At 42.6% G+C, this 18,609-nt stretch overlaps 1 protein-coding gene across 2 annotated transcripts; it reads left to right on the forward strand.

Moving 5' to 3' along the window:
- Positions 1-10,790: 10,790 nt before the first annotated feature.
- Positions 10,791-14,456, forward strand: LOC110878619 (peptidyl-prolyl cis-trans isomerase PASTICCINO1). 2 transcript variants are annotated; one of them, XM_035977572.1, is made up of 10 exons: positions 10,791-11,012; positions 11,398-11,494; positions 11,606-11,728; positions 11,911-11,943; positions 12,077-12,135; positions 12,236-12,337; positions 12,428-12,585; positions 12,679-12,736; positions 12,884-13,007; positions 14,163-14,456. In XM_035977572.1, the coding sequence occupies exons 2-7, from the start codon at positions 11,471-11,473 to the stop codon at positions 12,483-12,485; spliced, it is 399 nt and encodes a 132-aa protein (XP_035833465.1). In that variant the 5' UTR covers positions 10,791-11,012; positions 11,398-11,470; the 3' UTR covers positions 12,486-12,585; positions 12,679-12,736; positions 12,884-13,007; positions 14,163-14,456. The 2 variants fall into 2 exon arrangements, with proteins under 2 accessions (XP_035833465.1, XP_021982650.1); XM_022126958.2 differs by having other exon boundaries at positions 10,793-11,012; positions 12,253-12,337.
- The last annotated feature ends 4,153 nt before the right edge of the window (positions 14,457-18,609 follow it).

Genomic DNA, 18,609 nt, shown 5'->3' on the forward strand with positions numbered 1-18,609 from the left:
TTACTTATGTTCATGTTTAGAGGCGCAACTCTATCAAGCTGCCTTCTCCACCTTTGGTGGTTCCATGAGCGTGCGCCCCTTGCGCGATGATGAAGAAAGCTGGTATGACCAGATTAAGGGCAACCTCATGTTTCCGGTTGAAGGTGCCTTCGCTTCGCCGCCCACCGCTACTGAAGGTGCGCAATATCCTAAACCTCGTCCTTTGCGCTCTGTGACTTCTGCTGAGAAAGAGATTCTCTATCTTTCCAGCGAGGAGTCAGTAGGGTCTTCCACCGGCGAGCTAAGTTCGTGGTCTAAAATCTTTGCAGGTGTGTTGCGCGACCTGGGGATTGACCCAGAGGAGAAGAAAAAGAAACCCCTGAAGAAGAAGAAGAAGACCAAGGTCGATCCGGAAGTGACCAGCAAGGGTACTGGCCCGAGTCGCGCAACTACTGCTGCTGTCAAAGGTACTCTCCGCCTTCGTCAAAGTGACTTAGATGATTATGTGATAATCAGCGATTCATTTGAAGGCTTGTCGCGTACAGCTAAGGCAAAAACTGGTGCAGGTGGCTCGAAAAGCTCTGGGAGCGCGGGTTCTCGTAACCCTGATGCTGGCGCGACCCCTGAAGATGATGAGGCGGAAGAAGAAGATGCGGCTGCCCAACTGATTGGCAGGAAGAGAGGTAGGAGCGAAACCACGGCTGGAGTGGCTTCCGCGCCTACTGCTGTTGTGCTTCCCGTGGTTGGGAAAACGAGCAACTTGCACTCGTTGTATAAATTTTCTCCGGGTATGTTCTTTGCTTCTTTTCTTAATCCTTTTCTCTCTGCTTAAATGTACTTGCATTATTTTTGCAGAGATCAAGAAGAAGACCCCTGAGAAGGGTGTCACGTTCAGTGAGGTTGCGTCGAAGAGGCCGAAGATTACTATCAAGTCCTCTGATACTGTTGCTCAGGACGCCGCGAAGGCTGCTGAGGCGCAGCGAAAGGCGGAGGAGAATCAGAGGAAAGAAGAAGCAAAGAAGAAGAAGATTGAGGAGGAGAAGAGGAGGAGGGATGAAGAAGAGAGAAAGAGGAAGGAGGAGGAGGAGAGAAAAAGGAAGGAGGATGAGGAGAGAAAAAGGAAGGCGGAGGAGGAGAGGGTGGCCGAAGCGGCGAATAAGAGGGCCCTGGAGGAGTTAGAAAAGAAGAAGGCTATGGAGCAGCCTGTTAATGTTCAAGGGCCTGAGGTTACAAACCCTACCCACTCCGCGCATGTCATTACTTCTAAGGGTGCGGGTCGATATGCTTCAAGCAGCGCGAGCTCTGGTGGTGCAGGGGGTTTTAACCCGAACGTGATCGGGGCGAAGGATACCGTCGGCGATATCTACTATAAAACTTATAATGAAGAAGAACGCGGCGATGCTCCTCACCAAGCCCCTTGGAGCTTAAAGCAAAAAGATACATTTCATGAATTTGCCCCTTGCCGCGAGTGGTTTTTGAATTCGTTTACCCCTGCAGAAGTTAACCGGCAAAGGGCGAAACCCCATGAAATGTTATATCGCACCTTTATACTTGGAGAGGCCAACGCTCGTGCTGCCAATCACCAGATAGTTCGTGAATGGCGAACAATGGTTAGAGAGCGCGCCGACTGGGAGGCTTATCGTGAGCGCTCGTTAAAACGTATTGCTGAGTTTGAAAAGTCCAAGGCTGCTCTTGGTGAGGAGAGAGCCAAATTTGAAGCCGATAAGAAGGCCGAAGAATGGGGCCGCGAGGGCTTGCAAAAGAAGCTCCACAATGTTGAGGAGCAACTGGCCAAAGAGAAGGCCGAGTTTAAACGTATTTGCGCCCAAGACAACGAGCGCGCCTACGCGGCTCGACAGAAGATTGTTGATCTTGAGGCTAAAGTTGCTGATTTGACATCGAAGGTAGAGCAGGCGCAGGGAGAGAAGGCTGCCAAACAGCAGATGGAGGTTAGTTTATTTGTTTTCCTTTATTCTTGCTATGTTGTTAACAAACCGGCCTAAGTTGTTTTGTCGGCCTTCAGGTTGAGTTGTCTGAGGCCAAGGTGCAGCTGTCTAGCAAGGACAGAGATCTCCACGCCAAGGACGTTGAGATTGCGGAGCTCAAACGTCGCTTGAACGAGCAAATCGACAGATGTGAATCGTTGGAGATCGACCTGGAGGCCGAGAGGGTTAAGGCTGCTACGGCTGAGGAGGCGCGTGCTGTCAGCACTGCCGCGCTTAACGTGGCTCAAACCAACTACTCCGAGGCCCAAGGAATCATTGACACGCTTGTCTCGGAGGCTGAATGGATGCGCACTCGTGGAGTAGCGCTTGTAAGTTTGTACTTCTGTTTTTTATGATTCCATCTGGTTAAGGGTTGTTCTTAACGCTTTTCTTTTGTTGAAGGTTGCCAACTCCATCTTAAATGCTGGCGAGCTCGATCGCGCCGTTGCTGCTCTCACGGATGCGGCGCGTGCGGTGGGTCATCGAGGAGGTTACTTGGAATGTGCCAGTCACGTTGAGCAGATACTAGGGAAAGAATTTGATGTAAGCCACTGCTCGGTGACTGAACATGCTGATGCTGCGCTTGCACATGCTGAAAACTCGTATGACAACCTTACCTTGCCTATCATGGATCTGGTTGTGGAATCTTTGAAAAAAGACGACTGGTGCCAGCGTCTTAAAGCAGTCCTCGACCCACCAGTTACCGTCGAACTGTCCGATGAAGAACCAGCTGGTGATGACGGTGGAGATGGAGATGATGATGGCGACGATGACGATGGTGAGGATGACGGAGATGATGATGGTGATCGACGCGATGAATAGAATAGGTTGTTAAATAGGTTGTTGATAGGCGTTTGTGCCTTATAATTGTCTTTTGCAACTTGATTGTAAATGCTGCGCTGTTGCGCAAGTTTATTATGTGAATCGTTTTCGTTTTTTCCGTTGCAATTATTGCATTGCTGTCAAAACTTAGGTTAAATTAGCTCGAATAAATGGAAGTGTTTTTTAAGTAAAAAGTGACCGCCCGGTCTCGCGCTTTGTTCGCGGAGGACCTTGGAGGCGGTTCTTGTCAACAAATTTTTTAAAATGCTGGAGTGTTTTCGCGCTAATCAAAAGTTTAGCGTGCATTTGTAACGAAAAAATGTAGTAGAAAAACATGTCGTATGTTTTCATTAAGTCTGGAATGGGCGCATAGGCCTTCATACATTAATTGTAATGGCGTTTAGCCGACATAGGAAAGTAAAAACAGGCGCAAGGCCGAAGTAAGTTACATATAACATTTGCGCAGTTGTTGCGCGTTCCATGTTCGTGGTAAGATGTGGCCATCTAGGGTGCGTAACTTGTAGGCCCCTTTGCCCAGGACCTCGTGGATCAGGTACGGGCCTTCCCATTTAGGTGCCAACTTTCCTGGACGTTCCGCATTTGACGCTTCATTGTCGCGGAAGACGTATTCCCCTGGGGAGAAGGTACAGATACGGACCCTTGTGTTGTAGTACCTTTCTAGCTGGGTCTTGTACTTGGCCTCTTTGATTCGCGCGATTTCGCGCCTTTCTTCTAACAAGTCCAAGTCAAGGCATCTTTCCGCTTCATTGTCAACTGTGTTGACCGTTGTCATGCGTGGTGAGGGTAGGCCAATCTCCGTCGGGATAACCGCGTCTGAGCCATAAACCAAGCTAAAGGGGGTCTCGCCGGTACTTGTTTTTGGCATGGTTCGATGAGCCCATAAGATGCTCGGGAGCTCATCAACCCATCCTCGTCGCCTTGTCCCCAATCTGGCCTTTATCCCCTCGACAATGCATTTGTTCACGCTTTCCACTTGTCCGTTGCCTTGGGGGTGCGCAACAGATGTGAAAGTGTGTTCAATTTTCATCTCCTTCATCCACTTCTTGAGATCTTCCGATGCAAAGTTGGTGCCATTGTCTGTTACAATCTTGAGCGGGAGGCCAAATCTGCATATGATGTGCTCCCAGATGAACTTGCGCACAATCATAGCTGTGGTGGATGCAAGGGCTTTGGCCTCCACCCACTTTGTGAAGTAATCCACAGCCACTATGATGAATTTTACGGCGCCGGGAGCATCCGGGAAGGGTCCCACCATGTCAATTCCCCACTGCTGGAAGGGCCATGCAGTGGATACGGGGATAAGATCGTTCTTGGGGCGCAGTGTCTTCGGAGAATGCCTCTGGCAAGAGTCACATTTTCGAATCTCCTTCAGCGCGTCTACATGCATACCAGGCCAGTAGTAACCGGCGCTCATGATCTTTGCCACAACCATCCGTGGCCCGGAGTGAATGCCGCAGATCCCCTCATGGATCTCCCTTATCAGGTAGTTCGCATCCTGGGGGTCCACACAGCGCAGTAGTGGCCCCAGGAAGGACTTCCGGTACAAAATACCGCCGTTCATTTCATATTGTAGGGCTTTGTTTTGGATCTTCCTCGCTTCCGCTTTGTTTTCAGGGAGTACCCCCTCTTGCAAGTACTGGATTATCGGGGTCATCCATGAAGGTTGGCCCGTTTCGATCACGTTCACTTGTCGCAGCAGCACCGATGGATTCTTGAGTACCTCTATCCGTACATCTTTGGCAAGATGTTGAAAGGAGGTCGAGGCGAGCTTGCTCAAGGCATCGGCTGGCTTGTTTTCGGAGCGATTGATGTGTATAACCTTGTGAGATTTGAATTGTTGGAGCAACTCTTTCGCTTGTTCCAGATACAAAGCCATGACTTCTCCCTTCGCGTCGTATATGCCATTTACTTGACTGGCTATCAGGAGTGAGTCAACTTGTGCGCGCAAGCTTTTGGCTCCCATTTTGATGGCTAGGCGTAAGCCTGCCAGAAATGCTTCGTACTCAGCCTCGTTGTTGGTGTTCTTGAAGTCCAACTTAATGGCGTAAGTAAACTCGTGATTCTCTGGGCTCACCAGGCATAATCCTGCTCCCGTGCCATCTTCATTTGATGCCCCGTCGGTGTAAAGCATCCAAGTTTCATCTGTTGCATCTTTCTCGGGAGTCTCTATCAGCTCGCACTCCTTGATTTTATCGGCCGGCACTTCTGTGATGAAGTCGGCTAGGACCTGACCCTTAATGGCCGAGCGCGGCCTGTACAAGATGTTATGGCCTCCCAATTCAATGGCCCATTTTGCCAACCTTCCTGATGTCTCAGGCTTCTGTAGTATAGTGCCAATGTGGAAGTTTGTAAGCACAGTTATCACATGGCCTGTGAAGTATCGGCGCAGCCTTCGGGGGGCGTGTAGTAGCGCAAGAACCAGCTTTTCCATTGTGGAATATCTTGTTTCTGGGTCAGTGAGTACCCTGCTGACATAGTAGATCGGGGTTTGTACTCCGTTTCTGTCGACCAATAATACTGACCCTACTGCCTTATCCGAGGAGGACAAGTACAGTACGAGGGGCTCCTTTTCAAATGGTGCAGTCAGGGTAGGGAGTTCGATCAGACACGCTTTCATTTGTTGAAAAGCTGTTTCGGCCTCCGCGGTCCATTTGAACTCTTGTTTCTTCACACAATTGCGCAACGTGCTAATGAAGGGATACGACTTTGCGGCGTGATTGGAGAGAAAACGATTAAGCGCGGCCAGTCGGCCGGCCAGTCGTTGCATTTCCTTGATGTTTCGCGGTGAGGGCATTCGTTCTATAGCTTGTACTTTCTCTGGATTCACCTTGAAACCGCCGTTTGTGACAATGAAGCCTAGAAACTTCCCTTCTTCCATGGCAAAGGAACACTTGGCTGGATTTAGCTTCATATTTACGCTGCGCAATGAGTTGAACGTTTTCTCGATGTCTTTCAACATTTGGTCCTCCTCAGGACTTTTAACCACTAGATCATCGATATAAACCTCAATATGCTTTCCGATGTCACCTGCAAAGGTCTTGTCCATCAAGCGTTGATATGTCGCGCCTGCATTCTTCAGGCCAAAAGGCATCTTGTGTAGCAGAAGATTCCAAGATCAGTTCTGAACGCTGTCTTGTCTTCATCCTCTAGCTTCATCTGAACTTGATGGTATCCTTTGTAGCAATCCAAAAAGCACTTCCATCGGTATGGCGCGAGAGAATCTATTTTTTATCGATCTCAGGCAAGGAATAGTAATCCTTTGGGCACGCCTTGTTGAGATCGGTGTAATCTACGCACATGCGCCATCCGCCGTTTGATTTTTCGACCATCACGGGGTTCGCCACCCAACTCTGATATCTTACCTCTCGCAAGATCCCGGCTTTGAGCAGCTCACATACCTGCTCGTTCATTGCTTTTGTCTTGTCTGCACCTAGGCTGCGCCTTCTTTGGACCTTTGGCTCGACAGAGGGGTACGTGTTTAAGCAATGCTCGGTGATGTTGCGCGGGACACCGGTCATGTCTGCCGGTGTCCAGGCAAATATATCCATGTTTCGAAACAGCAGTTGCTTTAGACGTGTTCTGATGTCTGACGAAATGGCGTGGCCAATTGTCACAGTCTGCTCAGGGTATTTTCGGTTTAAAACCCATTTCTCTGGCTCGGTCGTGGAGACCTTCGCCGCCTTTGTTGGGCGCAGCTCTTCAGTTGACATTACTTCTTTCTTGGCATATATGATTGCTACTCCTGTCTTGGTTGGGAAACCTATCGCAGAATGAGGCGTTGAAGTCACCATGTTTAGCTCGCCTTGTGTTTCCCTCCCAATAAGCACATCATGCCTCGATTTCACTGGCATTACCATGAAGTTCACATTTGTTGTTCTTGAGTGTTTCCCGTCAGAGAGCGTGACGGGGAAACTGATCTGTCCGAGAGGAAAAACCATCTCGTTGCAAAATCCAGACAAAGGATAATCGACTGGCTCGAGTCGCGCTTTATCCTCCTCATCCAACTGATTGAAACACTGTTCGTAAATGATGTCGGCGGTACTTCCCGGGTCTATGAATATGTAGTCAGTTTCATAATGCCCGATTATGCCGGTAATGACCACGGGACGTGTGGCGCGAGGTCCGCCGCGCACTACCGGAAATATAACTTGCTGCTCTTGCCAAGAAGGTTCATAAGGGCGTTTGCCTTTCTCTTTCGCGCTATACCTGGGTCCGTTGACCATGTGAGTCTCTAGTCGTCGGACCTTTTTGTGGTTCCCTTCGTCGTGGCGCTGGAGTTGACGGGTTTCCTTGCGTACATTCTTCACTAAATGGCTTAGCTTACCGCTTTTGAGCGCTCTCTCGATTTCTTGGCGCAAGCTATAACAGTCGTCGGTCAGGTGCCCTGAATCTTTGTGTAAATCGCAGTACAATTTGGGGTCTTGCCCTTTCTTGTTTGTCATTGGCCTGGGAGCCTTGAAATCGATATTCTCCGTCATCAATACCTCCTTTGGCGTTTTTGTGAGCGGAGTCCAGTGTTTGTCACGATTGTCGTCTCTGACCGCCTTCTTGTAACCAATTCGGTCAATCGTTTCTCGCGCGTCTTCTCTGTAGCGCGGCCTGTCGTCACGGCCTCTTGGTCTCTCAGACTTCCAGTCATGACTCTTGTATTTGTTACGCTTGTTGTTGTTGTCGCGCGTACTTCCTCTTGAGAATCGATCTTCAGGGTAGTAGCCCTTTCCACCAGCAAGGGACTCCTCAGTTTGCGCGACGATTTTTGCGGCTTCCATTAGTTTATCCCACTCCTTTGGCATTCCATCTTTGCCTGTGATGGTTCTAATGAGACTATTGCAGCGTATAGCCTTTTTGAAGTGACAGCGCATGAGTTGTTCACTGACGCCGCCTATTTCCAGACATTCTTTGTTAAAACGCGTGATGAAGTCCTCCAGACCTTCACCATCTCTTCGCCAAATATCTTCTACTTCAGCTGTGTCGCGTTGGTAGCGACGTTGTTGGCTAAAGTAGCTTAAGAATTGCGTCTTGAAATCTGTCCATGATTTAATCTTCCCAGGCGGAAGGCTGTCAAACCAGGCGCGAGCCGCTCCGGTAAGAGTTTGAATGAACAGGTGGCACCACATGGGCATGTTCCAACCTCCCATGCAGCCCACACTCGTGAAAGTTCTGACGTGATCGTCTGGGTCAGTCAACCCATTGAATTTCCCGACAGTTGGGGGTAGCTTCTCTCGTGAAAGCGGCGCGAGTGCAATTTTTGGGATAAACTTGGAGTGTTCCGCAGCTTCCGCTGGTCTGTATGCCAGGCGGAAATCTCTTTCAGCTTCTTCTGTGTAGCCAATGTGTTGTCTTGGCTTGTAGTACTCATGGTTTTTTGGTAAACGATTAAAGACTGACGATTCCTCGTCACCTTCCCATGTGGGATCATACGGGTCCGTTTCTTCCCATTCGTTGTTCATGTTGCGCGGCGTGAGCCGGGTGTGAACAGGGCCTCGTTGAAGGTTCGACGGATAGTCGTAGTAACTATCCGTTTCCCCTCTTGTATCGCGCGTGTCTTGTACGCTTAAACGTCTTGTAGGGGGAGGCCTGTTGATTCTGCCTTGTAGATTGGCTGGCGGGGGCATTTGGCACACCCCCTGACTCTGAGGGGTGACCAAGGACGGTTCTGCCGTCAAGACTGCTTGCTGCGCGATCAGCGATTGGTATGCTGCATTGATGGTGGCGATGTTCTTGGCATACCACGAGGCTGGGGTTTCGCCTTCTGGTAAGCCTAGTAATGCAGATACATTTTGAGGTGGCGCTGTGTTCGATGGTCCTTCACCGTTGTTCCCTGGGGTGACCACTTGGGTGATGCGGTTAATGCTCCCGCGCGGACCCCCAGTATTGGTAATTTCAACTTCGCCGATTTCTTCGATTTGTTGGGCTTGGAAGTTTTGGATTCCTTCACCCAACGCCATGTTAGAGTTGGTTCCGAAACCGAACTCTGGAATGGTTCCCTGACCAGTCATAGTCGAAGGATGAAAAAGATGTCAAAGGCTCAAATAAAAGAAGATGAGGGTGGTTATAGAAAAAATCGGTGGGCGCCAATGAAGAAACAGTGATCTAATTAGGGAGTTAATTAGATTGGTTTATGTTCCTTTCATGATGGTTAATCTTCTTAAGGATATTTGAGCTCCGACTTGGTAATCAATCCTGCAAAACAGAACACCGTTACTCGTTAAGAGGGGAATGTGGGGGTTTCCCTCTTAACCAGGCTTCGGCGTGAGAATAAGCGACCGCTTTGAGAGTAATTAAGTGTAAAGAGTGAGAGTAGAGGGGATAGAATGTTTAACCTGTGGAATGAGGTCTCTATTTATAGCCGGAGAGGTGTAAGGGGTTATGGGCTGATGGGCCTTGGGCCGGAAGCGGACAACAAAACGGATATGCTCTTTGTCTCACTGGCGTCGACCGCTTAGTGGCTTCTAGACGTTCATCGGTGCTGGCGCACCTTGATTGGAGCCACGTGTCATTGTTGTCGGCCTTGTTGTCCTTCTGTCATCAGCAGGCAAGTGGAGATCGTGGGACAGTTGTCTCCGTCCTCTGATTGGTGCCACGTAGGTGTCCTTGTGTACTTCTCGTCAGGCGATCGTGGCGCACGATTGTCCAGAGCCTGCTAGACGCTCATTGGCTCCTTTTACTGCCACTTGTACCTTATGTACCACTGTGGGTAGTTGTGCGCTTCCCTACTGAGTGGCTCTTGTTGGACAGCAAACTAATCCGCGCGGGGTTAGTATGCTCATTTGTTCCATTGTTTTATGCTAAGTGCTGATATGTGAGCCTCTTGTGGGCCTTGCCTCGCGCGGGATAAACTACAACGCGTGTAGGTCGCGCGTGGATATTATTAATAAGCTTTCTGAAATAAGGAGTATGGTTCCGCGCGCAACCTGGGCGGAGGTTTGCGCGACTTTTTGGGACCATACCCCTTCATTGATCAAAGCTTTTCACCAAAGAATAACGTCGATTGCATGAGTCTAACTCGATCAGGATCGATTTCTGACCCAAACTCTTGTTCAAAACATGCACTTGGTGTAAAATTAATCATTTATCTTGCATTTTTTGGACACAAAATGGGCATAGATCATATCCTTATGAAAATCAACCCCTTGCACATTGATTACTCTACAAAGCAACATTTGTGTTCCTAATTAAGTAATTAACTATGCACTCTAATATGTTTGCTAATTTACTCGGGCATATATGGTTTTTTTTTTTTTTTTTTTTTTTTTAAATTTCAACTTGAAACTTAGCAATTCATGGTTGGATCATGTCTTGAGAACTAGGTACCCAAATCAACCCTAAGATAGTAAAGTAACCATGCATGTGTCCATTAATTAATGTGGGCATGCATGCAGGCGTAGTGTAGTGTGTGTTGGTAGGGTAGCCCCAATAAGACAACTGGAAATTGACTATTTATTTAGAGACTTTGAGGTGGTTTCCTTTGTGGTGTTTGTCGGTGTAAGTGTAGGTAGTAGATGGATCAAGGTTCTTAAAGACGTGTGATCGTCACCATAACAATCTTCGTTGGATTCCAACTAAAATTTACACTAGGGTTTGTCCCCGGAAGGGTGCATTAATCACTAGAATTTGAAAATATTTCTCTGCCTTGGGGACAGTTTTAGCCCTTGTGTAATGGGGCGGTATATCACGGGTTGGGAGGCTATGGCGCCCCATAGCGCCGCCCAACACCATTACAGGGGCACCACGGGGGTTGAAATCCTTGCTTCCGTTATCATCTTCACGGCGTGAACATCTGCACAATCTTTCCCCCCACTCACACATATATATATCTATATATATAATAAACAAACAAGGTTTGGGACACGTGGCACTACATGGTGCAACCTTACAAAATTTTGGGCGGGAAAACGTGGGAATCTTTATATTTTTACACGGCATCCGAATTGGGACAACCAAACCCGGTTTTTTGACCCGGGTATATAAGTTATCTAATAAACCTAATTCTCTCAAACCTTCATTCACAGCTTCTCCTTCACGCTTTCTCATTTGACAACCCTAATTCTTTTGATGCCGCTGCAATTCCTCTTGCCTTTAACCTCACGTTGTAACGGTGGAACATTAAGAACCTGCAAATGCTTCGTATCTTTGGATCCCAAAACCATCGATTTGTCTCAACCAAGTCTTTTTCATGTTTGCTAGATGTTTTTCAAATCACAGGTAAGATTTGTTCTTGATTAGGATTTTTTAGTTTAGTACTAATTGTTCATTTATTTTGACTGGGCGTTTGATGTCTATATGTTTCAGATTCCGTTTGTGAATTCATGGTTCTTTTATAGTTTGGAAATGATTTCGTTTTGTGCGAACTAGGGTTTCATTTGGTTTAATTCGATACGGTCTTATTCGATTAGGTTTGACTTCATCTTTTGTGACAAACAATTCGATTCGAATGCTCGGTTTTGTTTCATTAGGTCTGATTCGATTTCATCTTTGTCACCCTACCTTTATATATGATTTTATCTTGGTTGCAGTTTCAGCCAACTACAAATATCTAATAAAAAATGCTTCTTGAATTGTGATGCGCTGTTTTATTTGTTTGTTATAGGCAAAGGCACTCCAATTAGGCAGGTCTTGGGTAAGAGCAAGATGATAATAGGCTGCTAGAAGGAATTCCCAGAATGTTGAAGGGTGAAGTTGCAGTGGTAAGTATCGGAGTATCGGGTAGTGGTCATAGTTTAATTTCATGGTTCAAATTGTGATTGTTGTGTTGATTGTTATTGATCTTTAACATATATATTTGCTAACAATTTCAGTTAAAAATGAAGCCTGAATTGCACTATGGCGAGGATGACTGTCCAGTTTCTGTTTCAGATAGCTTTCCAAAGGATGCTGAACTTAATTTTGAGATTGAGCTCATCGAGTTTTCTAAAATCATGGCAAGAACTACAGTTCGTTATTACACACTAAATTCGCACTATACATGCCTAACTTTGATGTGACACTGCTATTTGCAGCACACACTTATAAGTATTTTTTTCTTACGTTAGTTTAGTAGTTCTTTTCTCTATTATACTTAGTATCATAACCCATATTTTTTTTCTATGTAAACATTCTTCAGGCTGTAACTGAAGATTTGGGAATCTTGAAGAAGGTATATCTAATTGTGTGGTTACAATAGAACAGGGCATCACACAAGATACATAAAAAGTGTGCCTTTCTGTAAGTAGAATTGTTATTTTATGTTGAAATTGGATTTTTATTACACTATTCCATTCACAAAACAGGTTATAAATGAGGCACAAAGTTGGGAAAATCCAAGAGATCTTTATGAAGTAAAAGCCAGGTTCATACGATGTCATCTCTCTCTCTCTCTCTTACACACACACACACTTGAAGGAAATCTAATTATTTCAGAAATAGCCGTGATATTAATATACTTGTAGACAATGGCTGATTTCAGAGTTTCAGCCAAGGCGGGGGACGGACAACCACTTCAATTACCTACGACTGGCGAACCAATCATGTTCACATTTGGAAAATCCGAGGTTTCTTTATTAACATACATTCTTATTTGTCTATGCACAAAATAAGATTCGTGTATGCTCATTATGGTATTCGTCATATTGCTATGTTAGGTACCTAAAGGTCTTCAAATGGGTATCGGAACAATGTCACGGGGAGAGAAAGCAGTGATTTATGTAACAAGTCAGTACTTAAGTCAAAGCCCTCTGATACCTTTGTAGAAGGTATCGAAGAAGTTCACTTTGAAGTGGACCTTATCCATTTTATTCAGGTCCGCAAATGTTTTTTTTTCTTAGTTTGAAGCATGCATCTTTTCATTTGAACGCTAATTCTGGTATATTTCCACTTGTATATCGTTTTACAGGTACGGGATGTACATGGAGATGGCCGTCTAATAAAACGCCGCATACGAGACGGCAAAGGTGCTATTTCAGTCCTTATTTGATTATTTCTCAGCTCTTTTAGCCATTTTTAGCATATGATGATGTTATTTGTGCTAATTGTTCTTTTGAAACAATTAGGTGAATTTCCTAAGGATTGCCCTCTTTAACAGTCGCTTACGTGTGCAGGTATCGACACTTTAATGGTTGTTTGTTTTTTAATCATTAGAGGAAAAGGAAAGCCCAGCGATCAAGCACCCCCGCCCCAAAAGCGGAGACCGGAGAACTGCCAGGTTGTCGAGGAATAAAATAGGTAAATTTATTTGTTTTTTTTTAAACAGAAATAAAAATATTTGGTTTACACTTGATGTGATTTAGTTATTCGGGTCGAATCAGAGCTTAGAGAGAATTAAATCTTCATAAATAAAAGCTAAAGTTATGTTTCTTGATATATTTGGTTTACACTTGATGTGATTTTGTATGTTTTTGTAGTATCGTTCCCTTTCGTTCCTAAGGGAACGATGATAAGTTAGTATTGAAATAATATTCAATAGGAACGGAAAATTTATAAAAATATAAATATTTTTGGACAAAAAGCGGGTTGGGTCACTCAAATCCAAACTGACCTGTGTTAGCTCGTGCAAAAATTGCGTGTTTTGACCCTTACCAACCTTGCTTTGACCTGCGTTAATTTGCCACATCTAGATTTGAGTTAATCACGGATGCTTGATTGTGTGTGCTGGCAATTGGATACAACTGTAGCCAACTTCAGTCATTGAACCTAGGATGGTTAGTCAGTTTTGCGTTATTCGGGTTCGGGTTAGTTCGGGTCGGGTTGTTCGGTTTTCGGGTTTCAATGTAAAATGAAAAATTTAAGTGTTTTTTACAAGATATCATAAAATTCATATTGCTACTTTAAAAATATCATCAAAGTTCAAACTCTATTTGACAATATGCTATTATAATATTTAAAAGTCCCAAAACTTAATGTTTCATATATAAAAGACTCCAAACCAAAACACTTCTATAAGAAAAAAACAATAAATGTTCAGGTTTTTTGTTGGGTTTCGGGTTTTCGGGTCGGGTTGTTCGGGGTTTTGGTAGGGAAAAAGTGACCCGATAACCGAACCATTTAAAGTTCGGGTTGGTCGGGTTCGGGTTTCTCGGGTTTGGGTTTTTCGGATATTCCCTAATTCGGGTTCGGGTGGCTTTGAATTCGGGTCGGGTTTCGGGTTTTGGATAAAAATGAAGAGTCCTACTCTCAAGGGTATCATAAGGCTTCAAGCTTTAGTTCGTGGCCACTTGGTTAGGAGACAGGCTGTTGTTACTTTGAGATGCATGCGTGCAATTATTGAGTTCCAAGCGTTGACTCGTGGTCGTATGGTCAGACTTACTAATGGTCAACTGCTTAAAAACAGACTTCAACAGCATTTGTGGTAATTCCCTCTTCTTTATTATCTTTAATTAGTTCGAGTGCTAGCTTAATGCCCGATAAGCTGAAGATTCAAGAATTAATGCGGAATCAAATGCATCAAATGGTGAGGATAAAATCAAGCTAGAGCAAGCTACCACAAAAGCACAGCTGCACAGGCTGCTTTCAGGGGCTATTTGGTAATATTATTGAGCTTGATTTATTTTTTTTTTCAATGGAATATGCTGAATGTTTAGGGTTTGTTTAAGTTGTTAACTTTATGTTATTATTAAAATTGGTCAGCAATTCATAATACACTGAGCGATAATATAACGTAGCTCTTAAGTTGCATTGTAGGGGATAACATTCTCTCTAACATCAACCTTATCTGTTAAATCATAAGCAATTTCCTGAAGTTTTTAGATCTTAAGTTTTTGGTTCGGGGGTCTAACTAATAAATGGGTATCAAGTTTCAATGAAGTTTCTGCTTTGCATAGTGAACACATCCTACAGTTTTTTGCATGTTGTTTGACTTTTGTTAACCATAAGACCCCGCTACCAGAAAACTCACGGGACCCGCAAATACCCTGCTAAAAAACAGGATCATGAATCTTTTAACTCGTGTTTTGCATGTTGCTGGACATGTTTGGCATCTACACGTGTCTCATCTTTGTATATCTCCATTCCACATTTACTTTCATTCTTTTCATGGTTATGCAATATTATGCCTTAAATCGTGTTTTTACATTATTGAGTCTGTTTATCTTTTATACGCTAATTAATAACTACAACTTTCAGTTTAAAACAATTATAAATCAATTTTTCTTCGCAACCCTAATGACTACAACCTTCAATCCAAAACATTTATAAAACACGTTTTTGACATAGTTCAATGAATATAAAGTAAAATTTCCTACCCGCGAAATTCGCGATTAATATAAAACAAGTTTGTTTTTCTCAGTATTACATTTTATAAATGTTTACTTCTACTAGGCTTCACGTCTGACTTATATTGGGAAGGAAAATGAAACTCATTCTCATGCATGGACACTATATAGACTATGACATGATGTTTTGCATCATGATCGATGTATGACTAAAGATAGACATAATGGTTGCAAATATAACACTTTGGTGTTTGTATGCTTTTAAAATAACAAAGATAAGCCTCTATTATCCCATAAATATATCATATATGCTGATATAAAATGCTATTAGAAAAATTAACCTATATCTAAATTTGATAAAAGTTACACTGCTATATTTTAAGAGTACATTAATTTACATTATGATAGTAAATAAATATATTATATGAGTGGTAATTATTGTGCCAAAATGTTATGTTTTTATTAATAAGAGTAAAATGCACGGATAGTCCCTGTGGTTTGGTGAAATTTCACTTTTAGTCCCTAACTTTTCAGAATTACACTCTTAGTCCCTGTTGTTTGACAAGTTGTTACTCGGATAGTCCTAAAGCGGATGAAGGTTACTCGGATAGTCCCTGTGGTTTGACAAGTTGTTACTCGAATAGCCCATGTGGTTTGAAAAGTTGTTACTCGGATAGTCCTTGTCATTTCACACCCACTTAACCAGAAAAACTAACCTCCATCCGCTTTGGGGACTATCCGAGTAACAACTTGTCAAACCACAGGGACTAAGAGTGTAATTCTGAAAAGTTTGGGACTAAAGGTGAAATTTCACGAAACCACAGAGACTATCCGTGCATTTTACTCTATTAATAATTAGCTTACTAAATAAGTGATAATTTGCATTTGTTTTTTCGTAGATTGAATTAGGAGGGCATAACAACAACACTAATAAGTTTTAATTTAATAATCATTTTCTAATGTTTGGTGAATACGTCTTTGAGAATTTACGTACCCTATTCGAGCTTGAAGAAATGTGTCATTCCGTAATGTTTTATTATTTTTTAAATCAAATTATTACCGGGCTTAATAAACCTAATGCCAAGTGGGCTAAATTCTAAACCTTGATAAACGATTTGTAAATGGACCTATATTGGAATTGTTATGTGCTTACTATTTTAAAAAAATATCTACATATACATATATCGGATTTTTTTTACAAATCATGTGCCCCTCGAAATCATGGGCCTTGTGCGGAGGTCATCCCCGCACATCATCAAAGCCACCACTGACGTATGTGTTGCGAAAACATTTTTATACAGAGATCTCATTATGAATTAAAAAGGAGTTAGTTTTACATGAAAACTTTGAATACATATGGAGGCAAAGTTGGGATACTGATGAAACCCAACAAAAAATTTGTGGTGGAAAGGGAAACAAGAAACTAAAGAGGTTCAAAATGTTGTTTATATACTTTTGATTATTGAAAATTATTTTTTTCTAGCCCGGGATGTTCCCGGGTGATAGCCTAGTATACATACATATGTATGTATAATTGAAGGGGTTATATAACCCCCTTACCAGTACACCCTCTTGTGATATAAAGCCCCATAAAGCCTCTCTTTTACGCATTTTGTCACTTGTCGCATAACGCTCCCAAACGGGCTTTATGACTACACATGGTCTTAGTGACTAGTTGAAATCATTAATTTTGTAATATTCTTTTCTTGAATGGCAATTTTGTAATATTTAGCTATTAATTTACGACGACATTAACCGCTGATTTGATTAATTTATTTTTTAATCACATTTCTTGCGATTTTGAGACGGATCTTTTTTTAATATTATATTTTCTTTCTCTTTCACTCACAACCACTTTCAAAATATATAAAAAAATATATAAATGGTGAACAGTGTCCCTCAAACTTTTAGATAAGGGTCAATCTATTTGGACACCTTATCTGCCTATTTAGACACCCTTTACCTCGTATAGGCCTCGTATAGGCCTATACGAGGCGTATAGGGTTACATCAAAATCAGTGCCTGACTCATGTCACTTCTGGTTTGACCCCTTCAAGACGCCTCGTATAGGCCTATACTGGGCGTATAGGACCCTTCGTATAGGCCTCATATGTGACCCTTTGCCCCTTATATGCCTCGTATAGGCCTATACTGGGCGTCTTGAAGGGTTTTTTTTTTTTTAACAAACATTTTATACAATATTAATCGTTTTAGCAAACTTTTATACAAAAACAAGTTTTTTTATTTTAAATAATTAATATTAGGACCCCTCGTTGGTTTTTTTTTTAGTTGAAAAATAGATGTTTTGGTAGGGTAATTTGATTGTTTTTTGAGGGTGATGATTTTTGAGTAAAAAAATGGTGTATAGTATAAGTCTAGTATAGGTCCCATATAGGTCTTGTATAAGCCTATAGGCCTAAACGGGACCTAAACCACACCTATAGTCCTATACGAGTGTTGTATCTTATCCAATAGTCTAATATCGTATTGTATTGTATCGCATCATATCGTATCGTATAGTATAGTATAGTATAGTGTAGTATAAGTCTCGTATAGGTCTTGTATAAGCCTATCGTGTTGTATCGTATCGTATAGTATAGTATAAGTCTCGTATAGCTCTCGTATAGACCTATATGGGACCTATACGAGACTTATACTATACACTATACGATACAATACGATACCATACTACACGATACAATACGATACTATCGTATCATATAGTGTAGTATATGTCCCTTATAGGTCCTGTATAGGCCTATCGACGTATACGGGCGTTGTATCGTATCGTATAGTGTATAGTATAAGTCTAGTATATGGCCCCTATAGGTCTTGTATAAGCCTATAGGCCTAAACGGGACCTAAACCACACCTATAGTCCTATACGAGTGTTGTATCTTATCCAATAGTCTAGTATCGTATTGTATTGTATCGTATCATATCGTATCGTATCGTATCGTATAGTGTAGTATAAATCTCGTATAGGCATTGTATGGGCCTATGGATGTAGTATCGTATCCTATAGTATCGTGTTGTATCGCATCGTATCGTATAGTATAGTGTAGTATAAGTCTCGTATAGGTCTTGTATAAGCCTATCGTATTGTATCGTATCGTATTGTATAGTATAAGTCTCGTATAGGCATCGTATAATTAATATTAGTGTTATTATAATTAATATGAGTTTTTTATAATTAATATTAGTGTTATTGATATTAATATGAGTTTTTTTATAATTAATATTAGTGTTATTATAATTAATATGAGTTTTTTATAATTAATATTAGTGTTATTATAATTAATATGAGTGTTATTATAATTAATATGAGTTTTTTATAATTAATATGAGTTTTTTATAATTAATATTAGTGTTATTGATATTAATATGAGTTTTTTATAGTTAATATTAGTGTTATTGATATTTAAAAAGAGAAAACAAAAAAAAACCCTTCAAGACGCCCAGTATAGGGCTATACTGGGCGTCTATGTGGACCAAAAGACCATTATACCCCTGAATTAGGCTTATACTGGGGGCAATTCAGGGGTTTAATGGTCTTTTGGACCCTTCGTATAGCCCCAGTATAGCCCTATACTGGGCGTCTATTTTTATTTTTTTTG

The sequence above is a fragment of the Helianthus annuus genome, chromosome 9 (assembly GCF_002127325.2).
Source record: "Helianthus annuus cultivar XRQ/B chromosome 9, HanXRQr2.0-SUNRISE, whole genome shotgun sequence".
Taxonomy (NCBI): domain Eukaryota; kingdom Viridiplantae; phylum Streptophyta; class Magnoliopsida; order Asterales; family Asteraceae; genus Helianthus; species Helianthus annuus.

Coding starts and splice junctions, on each gene's coding strand:
- LOC110878619 (XM_022126958.2), top strand. CDS start 11,471: ATGTTGAAGGGTGAAGTTGCAGTG. Junction 11,944..12,076: donor ATTTGGGAATCTTGAAGAAG/GTATATCTAATT, acceptor TTCACAAAACAG/GTTATAAATGAGGCACAAAG. Junction 12,338..12,427: donor TCACATTTGGAAAATCCGAG/GTTTCTTTATTA, acceptor TTGCTATGTTAG/GTACCTAAAGGTCTTCAAAT.